The 27,606-nt window shown below is 42.3% G+C and overlaps 1 protein-coding gene across 2 annotated transcripts in view; it reads left to right on the top strand.

The window, feature by feature from the left end:
- Nucleotides 1-27,606, top strand: part of LOC124162118 (neurogenic protein mastermind-like) — a 592,489-nt gene that overhangs the window by 288,048 nt on the left and 276,835 nt on the right. Inside the window, exon 1 of one of the 2 annotated variants that reach the window (XM_046538525.1) lies at nucleotides 14,663-16,453. The exons of the other annotated variant lie outside the window; for it this stretch is intronic. Within the exon in view, the coding sequence (XP_046394481.1) occupies nucleotides 16,448-16,453 (6 nt within the window). The 5' untranslated portion in view covers nucleotides 14,663-16,447. Of the gene's footprint in view, nucleotides 1-14,662; nucleotides 16,454-27,606 lie in introns of those variants that run through there. 2 annotated transcript variants of the gene reach the window in all.

Genomic DNA, 27,606 nt, shown 5'->3' on the forward strand with positions numbered 1-27,606 from the left:
GACCTAAATAAGAGGATTATTAAAACCCTATCAAAAAATTAATACCCTATCAAAACGAAAGATACTCTCTGACCATTGGCAATTTTAAGAGGTGATTATTAAAAGGTGTGTCTCAGAACTCTGTACCTAATGCATGAATTGGAAATCTCAGACGATGTAAAACTCCTGACTACTCGTATAACATCTGGGCCCCTTTGACGTCACGTGGAGTGGCATCGCATGGACGCCAATCTTGCCTTTTTCAAATGAGGTTAAAATTGATCATTAAAATTCGTCTAAACTGGGATTTCTAAAGCCAAATAATTTGTATATTATGAATACACTAAGGTGGGTAACAAATCGCAATCAATGCCTTTCGTTTTCTTTGATGAAGGAAACTACCCTATTGGGTTGCATTTAAATGTGGTGTCTCAGTGGTGGTAGTTTTGTTCGTTTTTTAGTTGAGTTAGCTCTGATTGGTTGAAGTCATAATTGGGGCTGATAGAATTTCATTATTTGCTGTTAGAAAAAATTAATTTTTCATCACAAGGACAGCAATAAAATATTGTGTTTTTCCACTATAGTTTTATGAGCTCCAATAGATAGAATTAGTTTCTGAATCATGCTTCGTCTAAGTCGTGCAGATATATATTGTGCTAGGAAAATGAAAACAAAAGAGAAAAAAATCTCACATTGTGGAAGGAGCAAGAAGAAAGCGGGACAATCGAAAGTGTTATTTTAAAGGGGGAAGGAATTGATAAGGATTGCCGTAGGTGGAAGTACGGATAATAACATTACAATGTAAAAAATATGTTTTTATTCATCCGCACCTTATTAAATAGACGAAAATAACGACATACAGTCCCGAAGATACTTCCTTACGCATGTAACGATTGTTCATTGGATTTCGGTGACCTGTTTTTAAACAAATCGTCAAATTACATTTTTATATCTGACAATTCTGTTATTTGGGAAGCAGGATCACTGGCGACGGGAGAAGAAAGAAAGAAATTATCAGCAGAATAGGCCAAGCGACGAGTGCATTCCAGCAAAAGAGAGACCTACTAACAGCGGGAAACTTAAATATGGAAGGAGGGAGACAATTTATAAGAACCTACGTATGGAGTATGCTCCTATATGGAAGTGAGGCATGGACGATGGCAGCAGCGTAGAAAGCAATGATAGAGGCTTTCGAAATGTGGTGCTACAGAAGAATGAATAATATCAAATGGATCGACCGAGTTAGTAATGAGGAAGTCCTAAGAAGAGTAGGAGAGAAGAGAAGCCTCAAGAAAACCTTAACAAGAAGACGGAACAACCTTAGGCCACATCTTAAAACATGGTGGCCTGATGAAGACAATCGTTGAGGGACAAGTGGATGGTAAGCACGGAAAAGGAATATTCGAACAAAATGCATGGAACAAGTAAAGAAGGATGTAAAAGAGGAGAAATACGTAGGTGTGAAAAGATTATCTGATGGGAGAATTGAGTGGAGTGCTGCGTCAAACCAATCTTAGGATTGTTGACCAGTGATGATGATGATGATGAATGATTTCGTGTTACTGGATACACTGTTCCGATCATGGTATAAGTGTATGTTCTCAAATTTCGAATACTCCCTGATTGGCTGGAGCACAGAAATTTAGCGAGTACTTACAGGGGAGATAACGTTGAAAACGGTGTTAGAGGTATAACGCTAGTAAACGAGGGACAGGTAGGAAGAAAATAGGATTTTTAGATAGATTGTAGTAGGCCTTGTAGTGAATTGAGGAGGGAAGTCCATGAAAAGTGGGTAGACTTTTTAAGTAGTCCATGCAAACCTGTCTGAATCGGTAGAACGCTAAAATAAAAAAAAAATATTGTGGAACTAAAATGATCGCTACGACCACAATCGATTATACCGAGATGTAGTAGTATGGCTACATTGCGTCCGCATTCGGTTACGAGAGGGGATGAGAAGGCCGAATCTTACTCAAACAGAGGTAGCGTGTCAAGCGCTACTCTCTATTTTGCCGAAGGGGAAGGAATTAGTTGTTGCGCTTTGTAGCTTGGCGCAGAATCTCTGACGAGAAGGGGAATTCGGAGGGGGGAATGGCCTGTTTAGAGGGTTAGGTGGAGAAGGGATAGGACGACATACGGGATAGAGAGGTGCTAGCGTGACTGTAACGTCAGTTGACAGGTGACCTTTGGTCACATATCCTCCAGGCAAACATACCTTAGAAGTTTTTGGAACTTCTCAACCTTCAGCTCTTGGTCTTGGAATAGATACGTTTTGATATTTGGAGTTACCGCTTCATTTAAATTGAGTAAATATCATTCATTTAATCCGCAATAAACGGTATAATTCAAACTTAAATATAATTATAAAATATAAATAAAAATAAAATTATTAAATATAATTGACCCAAATCTCGTGATTTAAAAAATATATATAATAAACGGTATGCTAAAATGTATCCTCTTTATTTCACATACTTGATGTTTCTATCCATTTCGTGAAGCTCTTCTTTGTTAATTGTTTAACTAAATTAATTAACCCTTTTCCTCTTTAATACCCTCTTCGTTCATGAACAATATGTGATAAACGGCTGACAAAACGGTATATACTTGGTGAAATATTGCTCTGGTGTGTTCCTCTTCAAAATCTCCAAAGAAAAGCGTTCTCATAAATGATAATGATTACTTGTGTTTACTTTTTGCGATTTGTTTTGGAGCCTTTTTCGTTCTAGCCATTCCTCTTTTGATTTCTTCTCAGGTTAGTTTGGTGAGATTGAAATTGCGTCACCTTGTACTATTTCTGCGCCCTTTTTTAATTCGGCTTGCTTTATGCACAAACAAAAGGAGATGAAGCTTCGAGGAGAATTTCAAATAGCTGGAGATTACTTTTCCTATTTCCCATTATATTCTACTGTTTGTGTTAGTGACCTAATAATTTTGAAAATAAATCCATTTTTATTGTACAAAAATTCCAAAGAATTAGCTAAAACAGCTCGTCAGGGGTTTATTTAAACCATATTTTTCTTTATATTCTAAAATATATTTTCCTTCTTGCCATAGGGTGAGTACACATACATGTAGATAGTAAAACATAAACATAAAATATGAAGATGGAACTTACGGGGGAGAGTTTACTTTAATTTTCGGTCCAACGTCAAGTATAGGTACGTTTCAATTTTTGTCGGATATTATCAACGAAAGATGTAAAATTTCGTTGAAGCCCCTTACCCCTCCAGTCCTATCACCCTGGGCGCTGCGGAGCGCACTTCTCCCTTCGCTTTCCATTGAGCGAATCGGGGGCAATCATGGCGTTACAAACTTTTCTAATCGGCAGCAAATCGAGCCTGTCAGTTAAATGTTAAAATGAACTTTATTGCTGGATACGAAAACCTCATCTTTAACCACAATTCGCATCTCAAAGACCGTACAAGTATTGCGAATCTCTATAGCTATATCCTAATCGCCGGCAGCGGGTGCATATCCCATTATTGCCCAACACATCCACAATTCTGACGAAGTCGATGGTATTTCGCTAACTATAACCCCTTTCGCAGCAGCAGTTGAACTAATTTTTGAGTGAACCTATCTTTACATCGGCGTTGACTTAACTGTTGGCCGCTTCAATCAGTAATCAGCCGAGATCAACTCAGGTCGTCGTCACTCCCGCTTATTGCTTCCCGAAACACATACGGGTCCCTTCCTTTTCCACCCATTCCCCTCCTCTTGCCGCGAGTGACATCAGTGTCGAAGCGAATCAAATCCACTGATATTTAAAAGGTGAGAAATTCAAGCGCGGCGGATGAGGGGAAGTGAGCCGCTTGCTTTGCTTTGCTTGCTTATGCTTCAGATTTCTCATCCGGCCGCACTGAAACGCCGCGCGCCGTGTGTATTGCCGCACTCACACACAGCTTTCTCCTCCCAGTTTCCCCTCACTTCCCCTACCCGAGCGGTAAGTCCCTCCCCTCCATTGCTTTGCCCACTCCCGGAGTCAATGACGCCAGCGACCGAACGGCAACACTGGCCCTCCTTCCCCTTCCCCCTCCCGTCTCCTTAGCCCCTGCCTTTCTCACGTACGCCTCACGGAGGGGAGGGGGAACGTATGGCCTCCCCACCTTCCCCTCCCGAATGCACCTCATCCCCTCCCCTCTCTCTCTTTGCCGGAACGTCCGTATGTGTCTGTGTGGTTAGTTCCCTTTCCCCCCTCCTTAACCCCTTATCCTCCCTCCTCCTAACCCTCACCCCCCTCTTAAAATGATACGTACTCCCTTCTTCGCCCCGTGTCAGTAGCTGTGTGCCGCCGCTCCGAGCTTTTCCGTGAGGATTATGCCACATCGGCGAAAATGCGTCGAGTGGTTGATTTTTCGATGTTTATAAAATTCGTGGCAGCTTGTTTTCGCGAAGCACCTTCACGTCACTCTTTTAGTGACAATGAAAGAAAACATCGATGCGCCAAATAATTTATGCCGTGGCTGCACGTAGCGGAATTTTGTTATTCTGTAAATAAATTTTCAGGTATATGATGGTTATTAAAGTATATAACATGTGGGGTGTTATTGCGGCTCCCACGACTGAATCAATCGGTAAGTCGATTTTAATACCCCAGCACACGATTGTAGAAGTGGAGGACTTTTCACCTCCCTTAATTTTCCAACAGAAGAACAATAGATTACATTGGTGAGAACGTATGATTTTATTCTGGAGGTGCTATGGATGACCGGAATTAACGGGTATAATAAAAAAAATCGCTCCCTAATTCTCTTTCAAAACATCAGAACGATGTTGAGTGTGTACCATAATAATATCGAATCGATGCTGCATCGATTTTTTGCTCTCGATGTTTTCCATGCGTCACAAAAACATCGAGTTGTCAGATGCATCGATGTCGAGGCGTTCTCTCTCCTTCGTGCCTCTCTTAGGGGAGCAGAGTAGGCATCGCTCACGTTTGGAAGACGGCTGTCCCTCTCCTTCCTCTGCGGAGGTGAGGGAGGGACCCTTGGGCATATACCACTACCGTCTCACATCCCCTCACTGCTAAGGCTCGTCTTCTTGGTTCCTAAGATTTCTTCTCTCTTAGCTCTGAATCGTCTTGAATGAGAATAATAATAGGTTATCATCGTCCATCTTCCGGGTATACGTCGCGTCGACTGATTCGATGATAAAAGTTTCGTCCCCTGTTCTGGAGGAGTCCTTAGGTCGAGTCGATCGTCGTTGTATTCGACATAACGACGATCGACTCGACCTAAGGACGTCTACAGTACAGGGGACGAAACTGTGGTCATCAAAAGTCAACCGACGGGAAGTATTCCCGGAAGATGGACGCTGATACTAGACGTCGCGGAAGACTGCGGTATAGCTGTTCAATTATATTCGTCCTAATAAAGGCCAGTTAAGGCCTGAATCTCTCGATCATTATTCCATCTTTTCCGAGGGCCTGCTAACATCGATTGGAACGTCTCGCTTGGCTTTAGTAAATACGGAAAGTGACGGAAAAAGCGATGGAGAAAGGGATTGCAGGATTGGCCGTGCGATTCAGAAAATTTTGGGTGGTGCGACCACTCTTTTGGCTCTGAAAATCTATCGCTTCGCTATCATTCTGAGGGAAGCAAAAAATTATCGTGCGATTCAGGCTTAGGAGCCTGATATAGAGGGTACCGCTTAACATTGCGAAAACGCGTATGCTGAGTTTGGAGCACAAGAAATAACTGCCTTTACCGGTTGAAAGTAATGATAATTGTTTGTCATACCCACATCTCGAAGCCTATTTTCATCCTCCTTTTACAGCTTACTCATTTCTTCATTGTCATGCTTCATATTTTCACACTCCCTTCCACGCAGTCGGGCAAAATACAAAAATCCTTTTATCAAAACTTCCTTATTTGTGTTTGATTTTGGTATTTCCTGTTTATAAAAATATTTTTTCAACGGGGAAATCTGGCTAAAAACATTTTATCGAAGGCGCCTCTCTTAATTTCTCTGTCCCTTTCCATTTATGAATTGTTCCTTGATTGTCTACGGATTCTTCTGGCTTCTCCCCGTCTATAATCATCGTATAGGCTTAGACATCTCCCTTTTTTCTAATTATTTTGACGAGAGCCAGATTTTAGACGATGTAAGGAGGAGACAGAAGGTGTGGATGAAGGGGGTACTCAGCGGGGAGGGAATGTTTAAAACAGTGTTAGAGGGTAGAATGTTGGACAGACGAGGGAGAGGAAGGAAAAGAATAGGATTTTTAGATAGAATGAAAGGGAGCAGGTGTTATTGTGCATTGAAGAGGGAAGTGCTTGATGGAAGGGGAGGCTCCCAGAATACTTTTAAAGTACTTCATGGAAACCTATCTTAATCGAAATGAGACTTTAATGATAATAGGGCCTATAATATGCGGATTAAGGCATATATTATGAAATCGGGAATACAGCTCTGCATCATCCCACAACTGTCGTCTTGTACGATTTTATTCTTCATATTCCGTTTTATTGGGTTAAAACGGTTGAAGAAATTTCAAGGTACAGATCACTGCTATTCTTCTATGCAAAAGGTCAAATATTAACTTAGGAAAAAAATAATGGGCAATCCTTTTATGTGGGAGGTATTCCCTCATTGTTTTCTTGGTAGATTTTCTAGACAGGACGGTTTCTTTAAACCCTTGGAAATTTTACCAGTTAATCTCTATAGTCTCCAGCTCAACTTTGTGGAAGTTCATTCAAACAAATAAAAGGAAAGCTATGTATTAATCCACCATTTTATTCTCGCGGTAGAACTAGTTTCGACGCAGCGGCGTCATCGTCGGATGCAAGGGTTACCAGCATAAAATCTTTAAAAGATTTTATTTTGTAACCCTTGTACTTGATAATGACGCCGCGGTGTGGAAACTAGTTGTGCCGCGAGATTAAATTTGTAGATAAATGCATAGTTTTCCTTTCATTTGTTATTGTACCAGAATACCAGTTAATGCATATGATGACATAGCTACATACGTTATTAGTAGACGGTACTAGATAGCTTGGCATAAAAAGGAATAGAAGATAGTAATCTACATTTACGAATCGTGCAAGCCACCAACAGAGGTGTTTGGCAGCGGGTGAAGTATCACCAACATGAAGCAGAGGATAAAAATGTACTTCCATGAATACGTACTGCAGAATATGCACGGTACATATGACTCATAAGCTATGCAATGTATTCATAACCTACTGATGAAGGCAATCTGCCTATGAAGCTAGAGTATGCAAAACATGATGTTAGAAATTCTAGGAAATCTGATTAACTCGGCGTTATAAAAGGCTGGTGTAAATCACATCTCAGTCGCGTCTTACTTTTGGCTTATGCGAGGCCATTCTGATTCAAACAGTAATCTTACGCTCTTATCCCACTTATTAAGCCCAAGCTTTACACGCTGTGGGTTCTATAGTTCTACTCCTCTCTGGTTCTATTCACACCTAAGATGACCATGTGTGAGGTCTGATGATTTAGAGTTAGAGCACGTTTGCTTTCTTTCACCGTTCCTTAATTTCCCAAGCACGTACTCGCAATGCACGCAAAATTCGAGTTTGCGTCGTTACTTGCATACCGCCTTGGCGGAGTAGACCTTCGATCTGTTGGTCTTTTCTCTTTATACATCTCAAAGCTTCTAACGTTGAGTGAGAATCGTTTAAACTAAGCCACGTAATTATTAATTATTTAAAAGCCACTTAAAAACTTTATTATTTGCAAATCATGACAAGTATGGATTTTATTCGAGAGAGTGAGAATTATTCTCGCAGTCCTTTATTCTGTGTTTTCAAATTTATTTATTTATTTAATGCAGTACTAAAACAGAAGAAGGCCAATTACAGATGACTCACAATAATAAAGAATACAATTACAAATTATAAGCAAAACGTAAACAACAACAAAAAAGTATTCAACAGTATTATCAAATACTTTGTAATGGAATTAATATATCGAAACAACGTCTTTATTTGGGCGGGTTGCGATCTCCAAAGAAACCCTGGGATCCTAAATGGAGGGAAAATTTTAAACTTGTTCTGCATTGTCCTAAGCGACAGGCGTTACTCGGAATATTTTCAGTGTGGGAGGAATTGAGACATAATTCCTCCTTTGACGAGCCTGTCGTGTAGGAGAAAGTGTGGTATGGAATTCTTGGCATGAAATTCGAGCGTTCAAGCTCATTTAATGAGGCAATCCTGTCGGCTACGAATCCTACTGCTATCAAGTTTAAGATGCAGTCGTCGCCTGTTGATTTGTTCGGCACGATTCAAAAGACCGCCCTTTAGCGCCGCGACTTGTGGCGCGTGAAATCACACACGTTCGGTGTAAAGAGGCCAATATCTTCAACCGATGCTGACTCCGGTTTCGCTGGCGGATCCTCTCGGAGGTTCTCGCCTGGGATGTTCGCGGGTGTTACCGGCTCAATGATCCATCGATCACTAACCTTTCAACTTTAATCTTGTAAGCTCTGGTGCACTCCACGAAGCGAAGAGAGAGAAAGTAAATTCAACCCTTGACGTGACTGTTGACTCAGAATCTTGGTAACTTCTTGAAATTTCCTGCACTCTTAACGCCGATGTAATGCAATGGCATTCAACCTCGCTATCGTAGCCTTTTCTTAAACTTGTGAAACTATTCTCTGGGCAAATTAGAGAATTGGAACGACTTCACGCAACATTTTATTGCACCGTAAAATGAATTGCTACGACAAAGTGGCCATTGAAGACTTTTAACTGGAGAAATCAGTACCGCTCAGCCAGTCTTATTTTCTTAATTTGCCATTTTTTTCTGGCGTATTTCTCGTTTAAAACTAAATCTTTCATGTTGAAACTTTCAGGTGACACAGCTTGAAGAAAAATTGTGTCCCGAAATTTAGCACTGGATAGCTTATTCCAGTGTGAACCAAAGTCCTGATTATGTTCAGGTCGAAAACGCACCATTTTTAAACCACGAAAAGTTTTAGCCAAGCGCTCCGTCTGGACGCGAGTTTTCCCTTTTGTCGGATTCTCTGGACTAATCACGACTTCGAATCATTTGCCTGCCGGAGATCGCGATGTATCCAAGGAGATCTCGGCTTAAAGGTTCTGTGGTCTGTTTTGAAACCACAAATCATCAGTAATATTGGTTCCTACTGGTATCGGCTATCCAGGGTTAAAATTTTGTGACAGTCTTTCTCCACCCTATATATATATAAGGGTTTGAGAAGTCAAGGGGTACAAGTGATTTTTTCTCTAGTCAGAATACACCACAGAAAGTACGTAATGAAAAGAAACAAGATCACCTAGATTTCAGTGGTGCATGTGATTCGATTTCAGCACAGAACAGAGACTCACTCATATCCCTTGGCCACCAAGTTTTTGTGTATCTATTATATCACTTTACCTAACTCTGTTTTGAAAAAAATCACTTATTCTACCCCTTGTCTTATCAGCTACTTATGGGATGGGGATGGGATACTACTATGAAATGGATGTGTTTTGGCATATCTTAAAAAAAGACAATTCCAAAACAATAAATATACTTTCGACCGGTTTCGCTGCAGTTCCTCGGGTAAAGGGCTTGGAAAAAATGTTTTTAAAGGGGGGGGGAGGAGGAAATGGGATTCGAGTGCACTATAGAGAGATTCAAGATGAGAGGGAATATATTTCGGGGAAGGGTGGGTTAATTGAAGGGGGTGCACCTTAGACTGTCTCCGAAAAATATAGTTTTTTTGTAGAAGCTCCTCAACCGCCATACATGTTCATTTCATTTTTATTTTATTCCCCAACGACCGAATACATCTCATATTGGTCATTTTATATCGGAGTGTTTCACATATTTGACTATTAAACATACACGAATAACCATGCCCTAAAGAGAGGAAACCTACCTGGCGGGACTCGAACCCGCGACCTATTGTTTGTCAGGTGAGGACTTCACCCCGCCGCCACCGAGGCCGTCCACAAGCACTTTGTCTTTTCTGTCCACTGTGAAAGTTGAATGAAAGATGGTGTTCGGTAAAAATATTTACTATACTCATTGAATGGTTGATTTCAATCGAGGTGCGCGGTTGAAGAAGACGTTCCGTCGGGTGTTATAATATGGGCAGTTCGGTAGGAGGGGAGGCCGGGGCGTCACGGTGAGGAAGTAGGGGGTCACGCTTCCCCTCATCACGGACACCACCAACCAACCCCTTCCCCTCCTTCGGGTCGGCGGCGGCGAGAGGAGTGGGTGGGGCAGTAGGGGGTGGGTAGAGTTAAGTGTGGAAGTGGGAGCCGGCCATCCGTAGGAGCAGAGAGTTTGCGTGTGAGGAGCAATCCCCTCCTCTCAATATTTCCCCTACTTCGCTCCTTTTCCACTCATCCCCCTACTCGCTCTTTCTTCCTCTCTCTCTTCCACGTTCGGGAATTCCTCGGCTGGGAAAGGATGAGGAGCACGGAGGCTTGGGGCGGCTGGAGTGTTGGTGAGTGTGTGTGGGTGGGTGGGAGGGAGAGAGAGTGAGGGAGGGCGCTCTTCGCCGAAAGAAAGGGAGAGAAACATATGAGGCGGTTCATCATCCTCGATACACGCTCTTGTTGACCGAATCTGACGGTGCACCTTGTCGTTCTGGTCGGAATGCGAGTCTTCTCACTCAGTGGTGTGGAGGAATTATTTCTTGATCTACATCAGGGATCTTCGACCTTTTTTAATGCATGGGTCAAAAATCGGTTTTGCAGCGTCGGATGGGCCACGATCACCCAAGTCACTTTACCACAACATGAATAAAAATTTTAAAAACATAATTTCAAAGTAAAAAAATATTTATTGTTTAAAAAGTTTAATCAATCAATATAAGTTCAATGAATCAATTTTGGGCGAGTGTGTCGATATTTCATTCGCGGTATAGTATTTTCTATAGCCTCAAGGGGCCGCTAGAAGATAGCCGGCGGACCGCGGATTGAAGACCCTTGACGACTGGTGTTCTATCACCCCCTGCAACTCGCCTTTTTAGGCGGCCTAGGGGGTATCATATAGGTGTAGATGAACAGACGTGTGGTGAGGGGTGTTAGGACACTGACCGTTTCCACTTAAGAAGGAATGTTCTAACGAAATAACGCCTAGCATTTATTAAATTCTTTTATATTGAAGGGGAAAATTCGAATTCCCATGCATATTCATTCGGCAAAATATCTCTCTTAATTTATTGTTTAGGTCCGACCTGGAAATCTAGAGGGGCTCTAAGATGATGTTCTCCGTGTTGCTCTTTAACATATAAATTACATTTGTATAGGTAATCAACCGAGCAAGGTAGATCAACGTATAATATGAGGCGTGTTTCACTTCACCCAATGTCTCGGTGATCGGGTTGGTGTGGTGACTAGTGTGCTGGCTACCCACCATATTCATCCGGGTTCAAATCCCGGCGGTGGCAGGGAATTGTGAGAGAGTAGGTACCCAATTTCTGCTTGAATTTTGATTAAAGGACAATTCAAGCTCAATACTCCGTCCGTCGGATGCGACGTTAAGCCGTTGTCCCTTTGGCGCCTTTCGTGAGGAGCAGCCCAATATAGACGCCGGGTTTCTCTCCATCTCTGTCTTCACTGCCCTATTCTAGTGATGCAAAGGACTTAAGCTGCCGGTCGCCTCCTCAAATACCATACCGCGTTTCACTTACTATCCCGATTACCCGATCTCCAGGAGGATTATAGTCGGAATGTGTGATTATAATGATAACAATTGTGGAGTGAGGAGGAAATATTTTTGAAGGATGAGGTACAGGCGGGGTGATATGCAGAATTTCCAAGTCTTCTTTCGCTAATAGAATATCTTTCATAATTTTTCTCTTCAGCTTCTTACCCGATTACCCAAAACTCTTCTCTCCATCGCCTTTTTCAGATCCCCCTCTTAAATTTAAAAAATTGTTTCCCACGCGCGATTCTGGAACCACACTCTGTGTGTTTACATACTGCTTTTACCATAGAGGAATACCTTTCCTCGCCTTTAGGTACTGCCCTGCAAAGCACCTTAAAAGTGGTGTGGCGGCAGGTTTTATGGTGTGGTCCGTAAGCCTATGTGAGATTGCAAATAAAATTGTTGTTCCCTGTTGGAAATTTGACCGACTGAGTTCGACCTACCATTTATTCAATTACTTTATCATCCGTGGCTCTGCCTTGTTTAATCGATGTTCGTCCACCTGGGAATATAGCGTGATTCTAAGAAAGTTTTCTTTCTCGCTCAGAAAGGTATCTGTTCGTAATTTTTTAAGCATTTTTTGCCTAGCTAGTTGATGGTCCAAGTCTATTGCCCTAGCTTCTGTTTACTTTTTTTAATAATTCGTGTCGCGTTTGCAGTTTGCCAGAATGAAGGTACCTTTCATTCAAATAGTAAATTCTTGAATATTTTGTCTTTTAGTAATGCAGTCTGTGGCGCTACCTCCTTAAAAACGCACGCTAGCATTCCCATAGGATCCGGAGATTTGTTACTTTTACCCAACCGTAGTTTTTTATCATTACAATACGCTTAGTAAGGATTTCATTAACCAGATCATCGATGCGCGGAATATATATTTTATGCCCATAATCGTGTGGAGTGTATACCTACATTTTCGAAGTGTAAATTTAACGTGCTTGCTTTTCAATTTTTGGGTGTCTAATTTTTCATCCCCATCCATTAGTGAATCTACGTTTACAGTTATTTGGATTCTATTAGTTTTTCTTCAGATTACCCTAATATTTAAAGAATCAGCAGTTTACCGAAGTACGGTTTTAGATATTTTTTCATTCAAGTCGTGCAATGTCTTTCATATTATTACGGCTGCTCCCGAATGCATGATAAGTATTTAAAAATTATTTTATGTAACCCATAAAATCTAATTTCACGCTATAATGTTATCCCTTATGTGTTATCGGTAGGTATATGGAATACTAATCTTATTGCAAAAGTAATTATCTTCCTATTTATTTCATCACACCTACCGCGGTGGAAGGTCAATGACAGTCAATGCCTGAATAGCGGAAGATCAAGGGTAAGAACGGACGTCCGAGATGAGTGGCCTTTAGCTGATAAGCTTTAGATTTGTTTATTCGCTCTACAAGTCAGTTGAGACAGAATTTTCCAACAAGTCGCTAATAGTTATTGACATTTACGAGACCAAACTCAGGTGCGAGAGTCCGAGCTGAGCCGCTACATACTCGGGAGTCGTTCGCAGTCGCCATCCGGTTCATTGGGGAACTTTTGTCGTGAGCCGCCAAAATTTAGTTACTTGTAGATTTACATGACATCAAACCTGGGGATCGCCTTCGTAGTAGAGCCGTTCTCAGCGGATATTCTTGGGATTCGTTCGCTGTCGCCATCCGGTTCGTTCGAGAACTATTTTCGTGTGCAGCGAAAATTTTGTAATTTGTAGATTTACACTACATCAAACGCATGGAACGGCGTCCGGTTAATGCCGCTCTCAGTGGTAGTCGTTCTTGGACTTATTTGTCGTGAGTCGCGAAAATTTAGTTGTTTGTGGATTTTCATGACATTCAACGCAGGGATCGGCGTTCAAGCTGAGCCGCTCTCGGCGTATGCTCTTGGGAGTCGTTCGTTGTTCCGCCATCCGGTTCGTTGAAGAACGACTTTCTCGTGAGCCGCGAATGCTTTTAGGGAATGGACATAGTAGCGTGCGGAAGGGGGGAGGTGGGTAAGGGTGTGTTGCCCCTCGCACTGCACCAGCCCCTCTTTTCACTGCCCTCCGCCCACGCCCCCTACACCCCCTCCCCTTCCGTCTCCCCTCCATCACCTATCCGCCCCTCATTTTCTCTCTCTATCTCTCGCACCCTCCCCTACGGGCGTTCGCTCCTGCTCTCCCCTCACGCCCGTGTGGGCCCGTGTGTGTTCCGACGCCCTTGTGTTTGTGTGTGTAGATGTATGTGAGCGGCGTTCACCTCTTTCCCTTCCTCCATCTCTTTCTCTCTCCGTACGCTTGGCAACGCCGCGCGGTATTCCGAACCCCACGGCGCGACGTTTGCACTTGTGATCGGTGCGACATTGGGTGAAGATGAATGCCAGCGCCGAGGGATAGAGCCAGATCGCACTCGAGTCCTGAGGGAGAAGAGGGCGGTGGTTTTATTATCCTTCCGATGCACTCCTTAGGACAGGTCGTGTGTGTTTTGCCACCCGTGGCTGGTTCTACGTGATTTGTCGACAGGTCTTCCCGTCGGCATGTTTGGTCTTACTATTCATTGACTTTCAGTCGACAGTTAAAAAAAATAATAGATACACGACTTTTTAAGACTTTTCCGGTGATCTTTGGTATTGTGGTCCTCCCTTCCCGTTCCTCTTGATTTCACAATGTCCATGCATTTTCATCCCTTTCCTGTCCTGATCCCAATCTAATCTACAACCCCTATCGGTGTTTTTGTTCTGTCTGTACGTCTACCTATTTTTGTATAATTTTCTGGGGCATAATATTGTGGTAATATTTGCGGGCCGCCAGTGATGAGTGCATTCTCTAGGAAAGATACGTTCTCTTTCCGAGTACTTCGCTTCCATGATTTTTCCTTTTTCTCCTATCACTCTAGATACTAATTGCCTCACATTTCACTTGATTGCCTCAACGCATAGACCACCAGATCTTAGCAATCCATTGCCTTGCCGGCTTAGTCTCGCGATGGATTGTATTCCGATAGGCGGAGGAAGGAACTAGTGACAACAAAAAGAGTTGGAGGAGCGCATTGCTAACAAGCCTTTATTTTCTCCTCTCGTCTCCTTACACTTTGGTTGCCTTCAGCATACACACTATCTGCCACCCCACCCTGTGTGTTTGTGCCTTTTCACCCTCGTTGTTTCCTCCCGGACTGACTGCAGACAGTTGGGTCGGCCTCTATCGCTACAGGGCCCCCGCGCGCGAGAGCGACTTTCGGGCCGAGCGAAGGGGAGAAGGGACTCGGGGGGAGGAGGGAGAGAGGCTCAGGGAGCGAGCGAGCGAGCCAACTCGAGTCAGTTCGGATGTTGGCCGTTGAGATGACGGGTGGACTCCGTTGTCATCGCGACGACGGCTGCTCGAAGAAAGTTCGGAGCGCGGCAGCAGCTGTGGTGGAGGAGGCCGGCGGCTCGCTAGCTTGGCGGCCTGCGCTGGAGGAGTTGCCGGCGGTGGAGGAGGACGTCGCCCTTCTTCTTGCCTCTGCTTCCTTCTGGAGGAATCTTTCTTTTCGTGTCGACGATACTTGTGTCACTCATAGCGCGTGTCTTCCTCCCCGCCGGCGCTGGGTTTTAAACGTCTGTCCCTCCGCCCATGCCGGCCTGTTGTGCTGAGCTACTGCCGGTCGACGGCCCGCTGTTGTGCCATCATAGATAGATAGGGAGGGTGTCGTCTTCTTCAGCTCTTTTAGCTAGTGACGTCCCCTTTTTCCGGTCGTGTTCTCTGATTTACTGCTCTCTTGTCGCCGGAAAGACGTGCACGGAAGAAGTTTGGGAACAGTTTGTTGTGCCCCACCCCCTTCCTTTCATCACCTACTTCGCGCAACAATTGACAACTTCATAGGGTACTTTTATCCATTGATTCTCATCACACTGTACCCTTAAAAGAAAGTGCCGGTGCAATTTCCATACCACAAAAAGGAAGTGATGTGTGTCAATGTCGGTAGAATCTCAGCACTTAAATTCGCGGCACTGTCGTACTTAGGGGATCAGCGCTTTGTTTTGAGAGTCACCCGTCATAACATTTAAATTGGTGCAAGTAGATCATAAAAGGTGGTGATTGAGTGCCTCATATGGATAGTTTCTGACAATACTCTTGGCTTGTTTTCACTTCACTCGTGTCGAAGGCAAAGAAAGCGTACTTATGCCCTCCTTTACAATGGGTTTATTAAGTCTTTACCTCAGCGAGCAAACCAAGCAATAAACAAAGGATTTTGGTCGAGCGAGCGCGATCATGTGTTCCACATCCCAACCCTTCCAAGTGAAAATAATTGACTCATCCGTCGTGTGAAAATCCTCATCCCCTTGTACTATACTGTTCTACAATCACTATAGTGTTCATAAGTAGTGCTGGATGGGACGAATCGTTTCATTGTGACTGGAGAAGGTGGAGGAGAATAGGAAGGACGCTTTCCGCCTTTTTTGAAACTTATTCCACCCCAGTGTTTGTTTATTTCTTTGCTCTCGGCAAGGGGTTGGTGGTATTCTCCTCTTATGTTATGTGTGTCAATGTCGGTGATGTTGGGTGCCATCCGGGCCGGTTGTGCTCGAAATCGCCGGCGTCCGATGAGGAGACGCTGGCGGTGTCATTGGTGATACCGACGTGCGAGGCCTTGTTGCGAGGACGATTTTGAAACAGAAAGAGAGGGCGGGAAACTAAACTAAGGAAAGTGCATCGGTTGTGTATACCGACACCCTCTCGCGCCCTCGTTTTTCCGAGGGCCAAAGAAGAGACAACAAAGAGTATCAGCAGAAGAGGAAAGGAGTTGGAGGAAGCTTCCGAAGTGGCGACTGAGCCCCTGTAAACAAAGAGGTGGAACACAGCATTAACTCCGCACGTGTGATGATGGTATGTCACATATTATCTTTTCTCATTTTTATCACACCCCCCTGGGCGATGCTTTTGCTGTCCCATCTATACGACATTTATTATTTATGATATGAGGCGAATTTATTGACTGTTCTGACGAAGAGTATGCAACTCCATTAATTTGACAAATTCGGAGAAATTTCGTTAAGAGTGTGATTATGTGCCGGACGAAGTTTGAGAGATAGCTTGCCGATAAGGCTCTCGTAACAAGAATGTGGAATTCTTGCTCGTTTCAGGAAATGAGGTCTTGAATCTTACAACCACCCAACCTTTGACAACATTATCGATTCCTGGGGATTTCCATCGTTATTCTTGTACTTATCCCTCGTTGTGTCTTAAGCTGTTTCTTAGAATCGGTTAATCATTCACCATACCCAAATTTGTTCTGGCGTGACTCATTATAGATGGTTTCTCTTTGTAAGCCTTCCTATGAGGGCGTTCCTCTCATTTGCTAAGTGGTCCTTAAATCGGTCTTATGTTGGTGAAGTATTTTGACTCGTGTGAAGTTTTCCCCTTGCATAGCCGGTGCGTCGGAAAGAAGCCGGCGAGCTCACCGGCGCGGCGTCCCGTACCCCGCCCCCTTTTATCAACGGCCACCCTCTTACAACTCTCCCCTGCTGCCGCTACTACTACCCACCGCCGCCACTACGAACCAGAGGAGAGGGAAAACTTCGCGTACGAGTCCTCACTCGCGTTGCCTCGTGCCGGCAATTGCCGCTATCGGTTTACCTTTTATTGCTGCCGATTCCCTACTCAAAACCTTAGGCTTTTTGCCAGAATATCAATCGTCAGCTGTGGAGTAGTTCAATTAGTAAATATTTTATTTTTTCCAAGAAATTTATTGGGATATCTCCTATGTGGTATTCTGCCGGTTGAGGTGTAAATTGATAGCAACCCTGTGGACGGATACCATGTCGATTGTTTGATACGCTGGAAATAAGGGCCATTTTCAATCGATAGAGAGCCTAACAGTAGTTTACTCATAAAATATGTAATGTATTCCAGCAGGACGATTCATTAGCAGGCACGTAAATTTTGGGAAAGCTGCCTCAGATTTAAGCTATCATTCAGTAGGAATATGTGTTAACACTGACTCTTTTTCTTTCTTAAATGTAACCATTGGCCATTATCGCTAGTGTTAATTCTTCAAGTCTCTTGGAGGTTAGCCTTGACTTCGTGTCTCAAATTGTATCATTTTGGGCGTTCCAGGGCCGCAGTACATGCACTTTTAAAATTTTAAGTGAGAAATTCATGGTAAAGCGTGAAGATCTAAACTAATCGTCAAGGAGACATCACGTGGCCAAAGATTGGAAACATCGCTGCGGTACCTTACGATGAAATTCATCCACTCGCTGATAGCATAGCAGAAGTATGTCTGTATGGACCGAATAATGCTCGAGGTAAATATTTCCCCCAGAAGGTGGTGCAATGCATTTTACACTAACCTCTTTCATGGATAAAGGAGGAAAGAACATTCAGACCCAATAAAGTTGTTTGCTCGATCGTGGAACTCCGACAGCTATCCTATTATATCACTTTGTCATTTTCTTTGTTCCGTTTCCTCAGCTCTCGTAGAATTCTTTTCATATACTCTTTTACGTCCGTTCTGATTGTCGTTAGGGTCTCAGTGACCGTGTTGGTAAGCTTACAAATAGCTACTTTCGTAGTACATGCTACTTTCTCGATTAAGTTAATCTCTATTTTATGGCCATGATTGTTTCCTGTAGCTGCGCTGTCTTTTCCTTTACTTTTGTAGTGCCCCTCTCAAATTTAGAAAGTAACCATTCGAAGATCGTGAAACAAATTTTTATTCAGAAGGTATTCTTTGATCGGGAACGCCTACGCTGCGGTGCGCATTCCATGGATTCATCCTGTGGAAGTGATTTGAGCGCTTCCATTCGTGCAACCTTGACACGGAAAATTATGTATTTCTCCATTCCTTCCTTCGGTTACGTGTTCAAAGTTAGTCGCCGTCTTCGAAGCTATCTATATAAATGTAGGTGTGTGCCCAGTCTATTTAAATTATTCACTATTTTCTTGCTGACTGTGACAGTTGTTTATTTCACATTCCCTCAGTATCTCTTTTACCGTATGCGTTCACTCTTTGTCTTTTTGTGTTTGGCCAGATCCCATTTTGTCATGAAAGGTAGTCTCTGATTTCAGCTTTATCCTCTTCAAAATTCCTCCTTTATGTTCCGTAAGTCCGAATCCAAGTTTCTGTAAATATGACATCGATAACCTATCGTTCAGAGAAACTGGATTCCAGTAATCGCTAGACCAAAGACGTTATTTCCGAGTCAGTTTTATTTTGTTCTAGGGTAGCAAATGTTACCGACGTTTTGCTTGGAGAAGTTTACTCTTGAAATATCTAAATGCTCATCGTCGGCGTTCCTACGAATGCATTAACTAAGTTATTATGATGTAGAAGGATTCAGATGCGACTTACATTTTCTTATGGAAAAACGAAGAAAGGAAAGAGAAACTTTTTATATTAATTGGAAATAGCGATATTAATTACCCTCATATTTCTTCCTCATTAACCTTTTCCCTCGCTGCTTACTTCTTCTGTACTTACATGGCCGCCTCACCCTCCCAGTTCGCTTCCTACCCTCCTATCTGCCTTCATTCTGTTTGTCTGTGCCGGTGGAAAAAGAGAAACATTCCTCAGCCTTCTGGGAAGTGCAGCGACCTTCTTTCCATTTCCTTCCCCGCCCCTGTTGGCTGTGCTATTTATTCCTTGCGCCAAATGGATATTTGTTTCGGTCGACGCTTAGCTCGCGTGAAATCACGTCTCGCTTTCTATTACTTTCGCAACGAAATTCGGCACTTGACGCTCTGCAGGTTAAAACCATGGCGTTTGGACACACTCTACCGTTTAAGGATCTGGGTGAAATTTTCATGTTCGTCTCGTTTTGCGATGGTGTTCCCCCTCTCGTGGTTGTGGAAAGGGAGTTATGTCTGAGTAAACTTGGCGTAATGGCGTTAGCGGTGCTGTAAATATGATGTGAAGTCTAAGTAATGCGAACGGAGGTAGTAATAGAAAATAACATTTTCAAACACATGGTTGGATACTTATGTTTGATGACGCTAATCTGAATTACGTTCGGTATCCATGTGTAAGTTTTGTCTCGACCGAATTATACCTTTCGTGATCTATATGCTGTATCTAATCGTGCGACTTCTATTAACTTATATCGAAGCTTGAAAAGGAAACCGTTAGATCTAAGAAGGGTATCTGCTTGGATAATTTTATTTGTTGGTAATTTTAAATGCGACTTTTGATTATAAAACAATGGAATATATAGACATAACACTATGGATTAAGATGCTATGGTGTTAGTCGGTACCTACCCTCTTATGCACATTTTAAGCCATAAGTTTACGCTTTATGTCAATATTACCCGGTATAAATTATCAGGGGACAAATGAATTGTCTGAAATATGTCGTTGAGGTGATAATTGCATGACCATACAATGTAGAATCTTCAGTTAAATATATTGAAAAGGCTATGGGAAACAATCGAGGATTTCGATGTACTAGTCCCAGCCATATATATTGACTTCTCCACCGTTCTCTCTCAGTGGAATAGGATCAAGGCATGACTAATGGCTCTGCAGATAACACCACGGTCCAGCATCTTCTTGCTCAATGAATCCTATCCTCCTCTTGTCTTTCGACCTTAGTTCGTCATTCTTCCACCCTTTTTCCCTCTGTCATTCGGTGCCAATCGAGCGAACCTGTTCACGTGTGTTTGCGTGTAGAGCGGAGACGGCCCCGCTCCCATTATTTGCAATGTTTTGGTCCGAGCAGCTGAGAGCAGGTGGAGGGGGTAGGGAATAGGGGGCGTAGCCGGTGCCTTGGAAGGTGGGAGGAGGAGAAGAGGAGAGAAGGGGTTGCGAGGAATTCGCGGCAGATCATCGAAGTTTGTGATCGCCAATCAAATATTATATTTTGGCGCCTCACCCACAAGATTGACTAATTTACTCTCTCCCGTTAAGTTTAAATTGAAGGTGAAATTTAATATTGGCGGTACTTGTAGGAAAAAGGTAGTTATCCGTTTACAGATGGAAAAGAAGTGAATAGTTTTATCGTGTTGAGAATTGAAATATGAGTATATTACTGAGGCGTAATGGATAGTATAGATTTATTATACCTATTTATTTATTTCGTATATTTCTTTTCTCTATTTATTATACTTATTTATTGTATATATATTTATTTCCTATGTAAAATATATAGGAAATTGCATGCGTTTGTGCCAACTACTAACAGAAGCTGCTAGGCGGCTTTTGCTGGACGTATGCTTGAAACCCCCCGTAGACCATTCAGTCCACAAGGTAAGGGTTGATTTCCTTGATATATTCAGGTGAATCCTCTGTCGGTAGACATATTATTTCTTCCCGCAGTATTTCCGGTTGAAAGAAAAGAAAAATCTTGAAAGTTTCATTACCGAGGAGATGGTGTATACGGCAGATACCCTTATTTCATGGGCCATTTTACCTACACCGCTTCCATAATTCCGTTGACAGTTCTCTATTCTCACTTGCAATGTCGATAACGTCCTTGCTTTTTCGCCTGTCTATATGTATATCCATACTCAATAGCCGCATCTCAAATTCCCCTTGTATTTTTGTCCTCCTTCATATGCGTCCAAGTTTTTGTAGCAGAAAGCACCTCGCTGCACTTAATTTTAAATTATTATTATAAATGTATCCTACAAGGTAGGTTTATTTGGGGCATTTTGCTAATCTTACCGGCTTGTCTCGGCTCCTGCATAGGACTTCCTTTATCAATTTACAATAAGGCCTACTGGCTATCCATACTTCCTATTCTCACTCTCCTAGTCCCCGATTTACCTAACTTACATTTCGTATAAAAAATAAATTGCTACCTCAGTACTTGTCAGTATGTATCATGTTGAAAACGAATTTCTACCTGTTATTCGACGCAGAGTACCAGACACAACGTTACAATCTTAAGGTCACACCATCGGTAAACCCGTCCTACTCCCTTACCCTGCATCTTGCAGTATGTGGTGAATAAAACTAAATGTTTTAATTTGTATTTTGTGTTGCAAAAAAAGTGTTGCATCATGAATCCTGCTGATTGCGTTGCAAGAAAGTTTTCAGAGTGGACTCTGCGAAGGATCTGTCTTTTTATATATCATAGGTTCGCAGTGTTCATTCGTAGAGATCTTCATAAACTATTCGTGTTGTAAATTTCGCCACTTGTAGGATTGAGCGGTGCACGTGTGCTGCCCCTTCGCGCACCGACGAGTGTGGGAAAATTTCCCGCGTGGAGATATTTCTATTTCGCGTCCCCCTTTCATCCCTTCGAATCCGCCCCACCTCGTGTCATTAGCACACCCGTGAGGGTAGTCATTGCCCTGTTGACACCCCTTCCCTTGTGATCGCCGAGGCAATTTCCGTCTACCACCCATCTGCTCATGGCAGTACCCTGCCCACGAGGAAAGCGTTTACAGCCACATGTTAGTTGCTTACTACTAATCAATGCCCTCCGATATGGAAATGGAACGGCAGTGATATGAATCCCTTTGGCTAATTAATATAACGATACGGGTACATCTCTGTTTAGCCACTTTTGGCATTAGGAGAGTTAGCAAATAGATGTCTTCCATTCAAACCATCCACCTCTGAGCCTCTCGATCCGCACTCAGGTGTTTATTTACTCCGCGACTACGTGTATCAGTTCAGGGTAGGTAGATGTTAACTTTTAGTGGTACACGTCGCATAAATAATTTTCTATGTGGGTCCCTTAGTATGCTTGATTTCACAGAGTCATCAAAACGTTATTTTTTTATATTTTTTTACTGTTGAATATCAAATGTCTCAGGTTTACAGTTTTTGTGACGTTAAAAAAATAACAAACATCTTTTGGAAATCACTCCCCCTGACCGAAAATATCAAACTTATTTACCTCTAGAATTACAACCCCAATCCAACAGCAACAGAACCTCCAGTTCCGCATTCCTCCCAAACTATATCCCTTCCCCTTAAAATGTAAACCTTCTACCACACTGTGTACGTAGAGAAGAACAATATAACTGAAACAATCATTCCCGAAATGCACTGGAGACAGCCCAAACGGGTGGAGTTGAGAAGGTACTACCATGTGGAAAATGGAAATACCAGCCTCAAACGAAGAATTCACGGTTATTACTATCCCAAGTATCACATTTGATTAGTTCATAATCATTTTCGAAAATAATAAAAATCAAAGATACACCAAGTACCTACCTTTGGTGTGAAATTCAATTATATTATTTACGCTAGACGTTGGGGTGGCGGAAGGAACGATGAATTTGAAATCTAGGTAGTGATCACCGAAGAAGAAACCCGCATTAGCAGGAAACACGTCAGCTGTGAACTTTTTCAATTAAATTTTTTGTGTAGTAGCCGCTTCTAACCGGAAGCGGGAGTCACGAAACCAACCCTTCGACTAAAAGAGTTTCTCTCGCCTCGTCTTGGAGTAAAGATTGATTCAGTGGATCGCCAGGGTTACTAACGCAATGCCTTCATGCCTTTACTTCCTCAGAGCCCGTTGCTTCTCAACTCATAGCTGCGCTGACGTCATTGTTTTTATGTAGTCAGTTTTGTTATGCTAGTGGGTGATTCATGAATCTTTTTATCTCATTCTATGCTGAGCAGTTCGCTATACTGGTGCTCGTACGTAATTGCAGTGGCAACTTCAACTTGTTGTCTCTCGTCGTCATTCTTCTCTCTTTTAGTACGAAAAAAAAACTTATTGAAACTCAATGCCCCGTGCGACGATGATGCTTTCACTAATCAATTTAAATACCTTATGTGAGGTGTCCCTCGTATTTTTTGTAAATTGATTTTTTGTATGACTTCTTTCATTTAGTGATTCAACCTGATGATTTGGACAGGTTAGGGTAGAGCTCAGACTTAGCCAGAGGCGTGTGTATATATGAGTTCGGAAAGGTTTAGAGAGTTTCATTTAATTTTTCTTCCTCCGTAATCCTTGGTTATGTTTTGATGACCTGTCATACAAAACGCTTTACGTTGTCGTTCGTGCTACTTTGGAAAATAAATGTACATACCTGTAGTTAATATTTTGTTTTTAGATTCTTATCGATTTTTTAAGTCATCGACCGGGAAAAGATGAAATTACTGCACTCTTTCCCGTAACGGGACCAACCTAATGATACCGTCCATTCATTGTGGGCCCTTCGGAGTTCTCCCCTTCTCTTGTTATCGCTTGGATTGGTGACGATCCCACGAACTTTCAATGGGGCAACAATATGAATGTTCTTTTCGACTAAAACCTATTTTTGTATCGGAGTGTTCAATTTATCAAGTATATAGCCTACGAGGGCCAGAATCAACACGCCCCATTTGTTTCCTTTTTTTAAAATCTGGGTCGCACGGATTGTTAACAAGTGCGATGCGTGCAGGAGTGCCTTGTTTGTGACCATGCAACGTGTCAACTTTTCCGGGAATTATCATAAAATCACTCTTTCAGTCGACGGATGTTATTCCTTCATATTATTAGACGAATGCGCTGAATTGGACGATTCCCGGAATTCAATTTACGTAAGCTTTTCCATGCTGCGATTTGTTTTTCTCTGCGATGAAGAAGCATTTCCCTTCCCTCGTCCATCGCTAACCGATTTCTGGAAACTTTCTTGTTTGTAGAAAACGAATTTCCGCCTGCCCAAATCACGTAGTGTTCCGAGTGAACGCGCGACACCCAGCTTAGGAATCAACATGTGTCCGTAGATTATCAGTTTCCGCCTTCAGTTGCGGAGCTCAGCGTTCCTCTTGTCAGATAGGTTATTTTTGGACGCGCCAAGGCTATGTTTATGCATTTCCCCTCCGTTTTCGATAAGTCGATCGTCGTGTGCGGTAAGCTATTGGTTCTTCGCCGATCTCGCAGAAATCGTTGACGTCAATTCCATGCAGTTCACGCTCATTCTTTTTGCCTGCTGTAACTGCTCAATTGCGAGAGGCTCTGTCGAAGAACTCTTTTTATTATTGATCATAATCATACTATTTGTTTATCTGAACAATTAATCGATTAATTATGGTGGTTGTGGTGGTAAACTGCAGTTCTGCTGGGAAAATCCTAGCTAGTAATTTCCCGGAAACCTGTTGCTCAGTGCAATATGTTAGTTGAACGAGTCCAATAAAAATGACGTGAAAGTTCTGGCGATGTGAGCCTGTTAAATTTGGGTAGTCTGCTGTGCGTTTTTATGGTGTACTTGATTGAAAATTGAAATCACTACACTCATAATTTGAAAGCATGTAGTTTAGTACTGTAAATGTCTGACTGAGGAATGTTGTGCGAAATAAGAAGGTTATGAGAATCGTTGTATTTTACCACTGTCAACAATATCAATTCTACTTTTGAGACTCTTCCTCATCTCATTCACACTTTTTTCCTGCGCGCTACCTGCTAGTCATTGGGTTTCTTTGGTTTATCCTCTAGCACTCCGCTTATCTTCTAAATATCCTTCCCTCTTCTTATCATACTCTTTCATCTCCCCTCTGTCCCTCAGTGAATTGTACCCCGACCTCGCTACGTCTCCTCCCTGACGAAATATCGCTATCAGCTTCCCTTTCCCCGCCTGCTATATTTACCGCTTGTTTCCTTAAGCTGGGGGGGGGGGCATAATATTTTCATCAACCTTTCTTTTTCAAGCCCAAGGTTTAAACGGCTACCTTAAAAAATTATTCTTTGGTGTACTTCCGACTTCTCTGTCTATTACACCTACTTTTATTGTAGAATCGCATATTGCATTGCGATAATAGTTGGTAAAACCTACTTGGGTGGTGTAACAGTTTGGACCCCCGACGTTTCGTTTTGCGGGCAATGTCCACCATCCTTCTGCCGCAAACCAATTCTGCAACTCTTTTCATCCGGGAATATTTTTCAATTTTCCATTTTACTTGTGGAGGAATAGATTTATATGAGGTATTTAGCTTCCTTGCGATTCTCGCCTCATTTTTTGGTTTTCCGATTGGGCATTAATGAACCCATTCAGCTGATTTTCCAAGGACCTGATTTGAAATTCCCGCTCGCTGCTGCAGATGCTATCCGTGACGTACTCTTTAACCCAAATTCTCGGCGAGGAATTGACTCTAGCGGAGTTAGATCGAGTGAAATTGTTTCGTGATACGTTTCCTGTGCAGTAGAGTCTCTATTTTGTTTTGGCTACCTGTGCTGTTCATCCCAAGTATTAGGTATTCGTAAAGTAGGCTTGGACGATAAGTGGTTTTCGCTGTTTCAGTCACCTTTAACTCCGTAAGTCTTTGTGGCCCATAAGATGTAATGCACTCGCATTCGTATTTCATTTTTTTAATTAATATGAACTAATTATATTGTAAAGTTGCTACGGAATATAATAGAAATTTCGGGAAAGCGATTATAAAAAATTAATGTTATCATTGTTTCAGTTGCCTGTATAATAGGTCGATGGACTCCGGCGTCAATTGTGGGTATCACCAATTTCTTTTCAAAAGTTCATCAATAGATTTTCGTTGATCAGCAAATATCTTTGATTGTCGATGGTCGTCCGAATATCGGAAGCCTTTATTTATCGGGGGCAATTGCTTGCACATCGGCCATCGATGGTCGATTTCCATACAGACTAGAGTTACCTTCCGCTGGACTATCAAGACAATCGAAATCGTAATCGAAAATTGAGTAACCAACGATACCCGAGTGAATACCCACATTTGATTGACCCTCGAGACTAGGGTAACTATCGACCATCGATGTGTTTTCGATATCTGGATTCGAAATCGAAAGACACTAACGATTCATCGATGGTCTAAAATGTGTTGGCCATTGTTTCCACGTATCGAACCGCCTTTTACACGCCTCCCACATCCTACCTCCCACCCCTTTACAACCGCACCTTTACACCGCCCTCCCTCACCCCCTCCATCTCCTCCCCCGTTGTTCCGCCACTACGTGGTGCAATGCTGTTTTGCTGATCGATCGGTTAATTCCGGGTGCCCTGATCCATGCTTATCCTCACCTTTCCCCTTCCATCGGTAAGCTTGACCCCTCCCTCTACCAATACTGTCTAACTTCCTAATATGGACCGCTTTTTAATTTCCCTCTCTGTACGAACAACATTTGTTTTAAACTATACCTCCAAAACTTGCGCATTATTTGTTACATATTTCCGACACAGCCATATCATATTTTTTATTCCTGTATCAAAACTTGCGCGTGTTGGGTCAAACTTGGATAATTCAAATTGGGATAAGGCAAATTAGGGATAAGGCTCCGGTGTTTTAGTTTTTTAGAATCACTTTGGTTGCAAGAAATTCTAGTCACCATACTTTCATAGCATTTGTGTGTCCTGTGATTTGCCAGCGTAGTTAAATCTTTTAAGATGCTTTGTTCTCTAATATACAATGAAAAATTCAACTATTAGCCTAAAATTATACTATTTGCACCATGGAATCCAACTTTGAAAATAGTCGATGAAAGTTGACAAGTTTAATGCGGATTCTGTTCGGTTTTCGCTGTTTGTAATTTGTCTATAGAAGTGGCATTTCTAAAAATTACTGTCTCTTTCGTGTCATATTTCCCTCTTAAGTTGCCATTGTTGTAATAAGAGAATTTCGGAGGTCGTTTGATAAAAGGTCGAATGTACAGGGTGTATCCATAAAATACTTATAACAAAAATAGCAAATATTAGTAAGGAATTCTCAAAAATTTCCATATTAAAAAAAATATTACCTCTACGTTTGCATACTTTTCCTATGGTTCGTAAACATATCCTAATTTTCTATTGTTTCCCTTATCGTGAAAAGAAATACAGTACTCCTTCGTATTTTGCCGTTAATTTCGTGAAATTTGCCAAGAAATTCGAACGTTTCCAATAATTTCTATATGCTTTCCCTTATTTTTCGCTCATATTTGCCGTATTATTTTTCGCTCATAAATGCCGGGGCGATCCTTTTTGCACCTTGCGGATTTAACTCCCATTATTTACTTTTCACGTTTCCTTTGTGATAAAAATTCCCCAAATCCATTATGCCAACAACCCCGAATTGTCGCCATTGAACGATGCCACGCACAATGCTAATAGAAATTTCGTAATGACAGTGCTGTCGGACGCGTTCCTCTGTTT

Source organism: Ischnura elegans, chromosome 7, assembly GCF_921293095.1.
Source record: "Ischnura elegans chromosome 7, ioIscEleg1.1, whole genome shotgun sequence".
In the NCBI taxonomy this organism is placed as follows: Eukaryota; Metazoa; Arthropoda; class Insecta; order Odonata; family Coenagrionidae; genus Ischnura; species Ischnura elegans.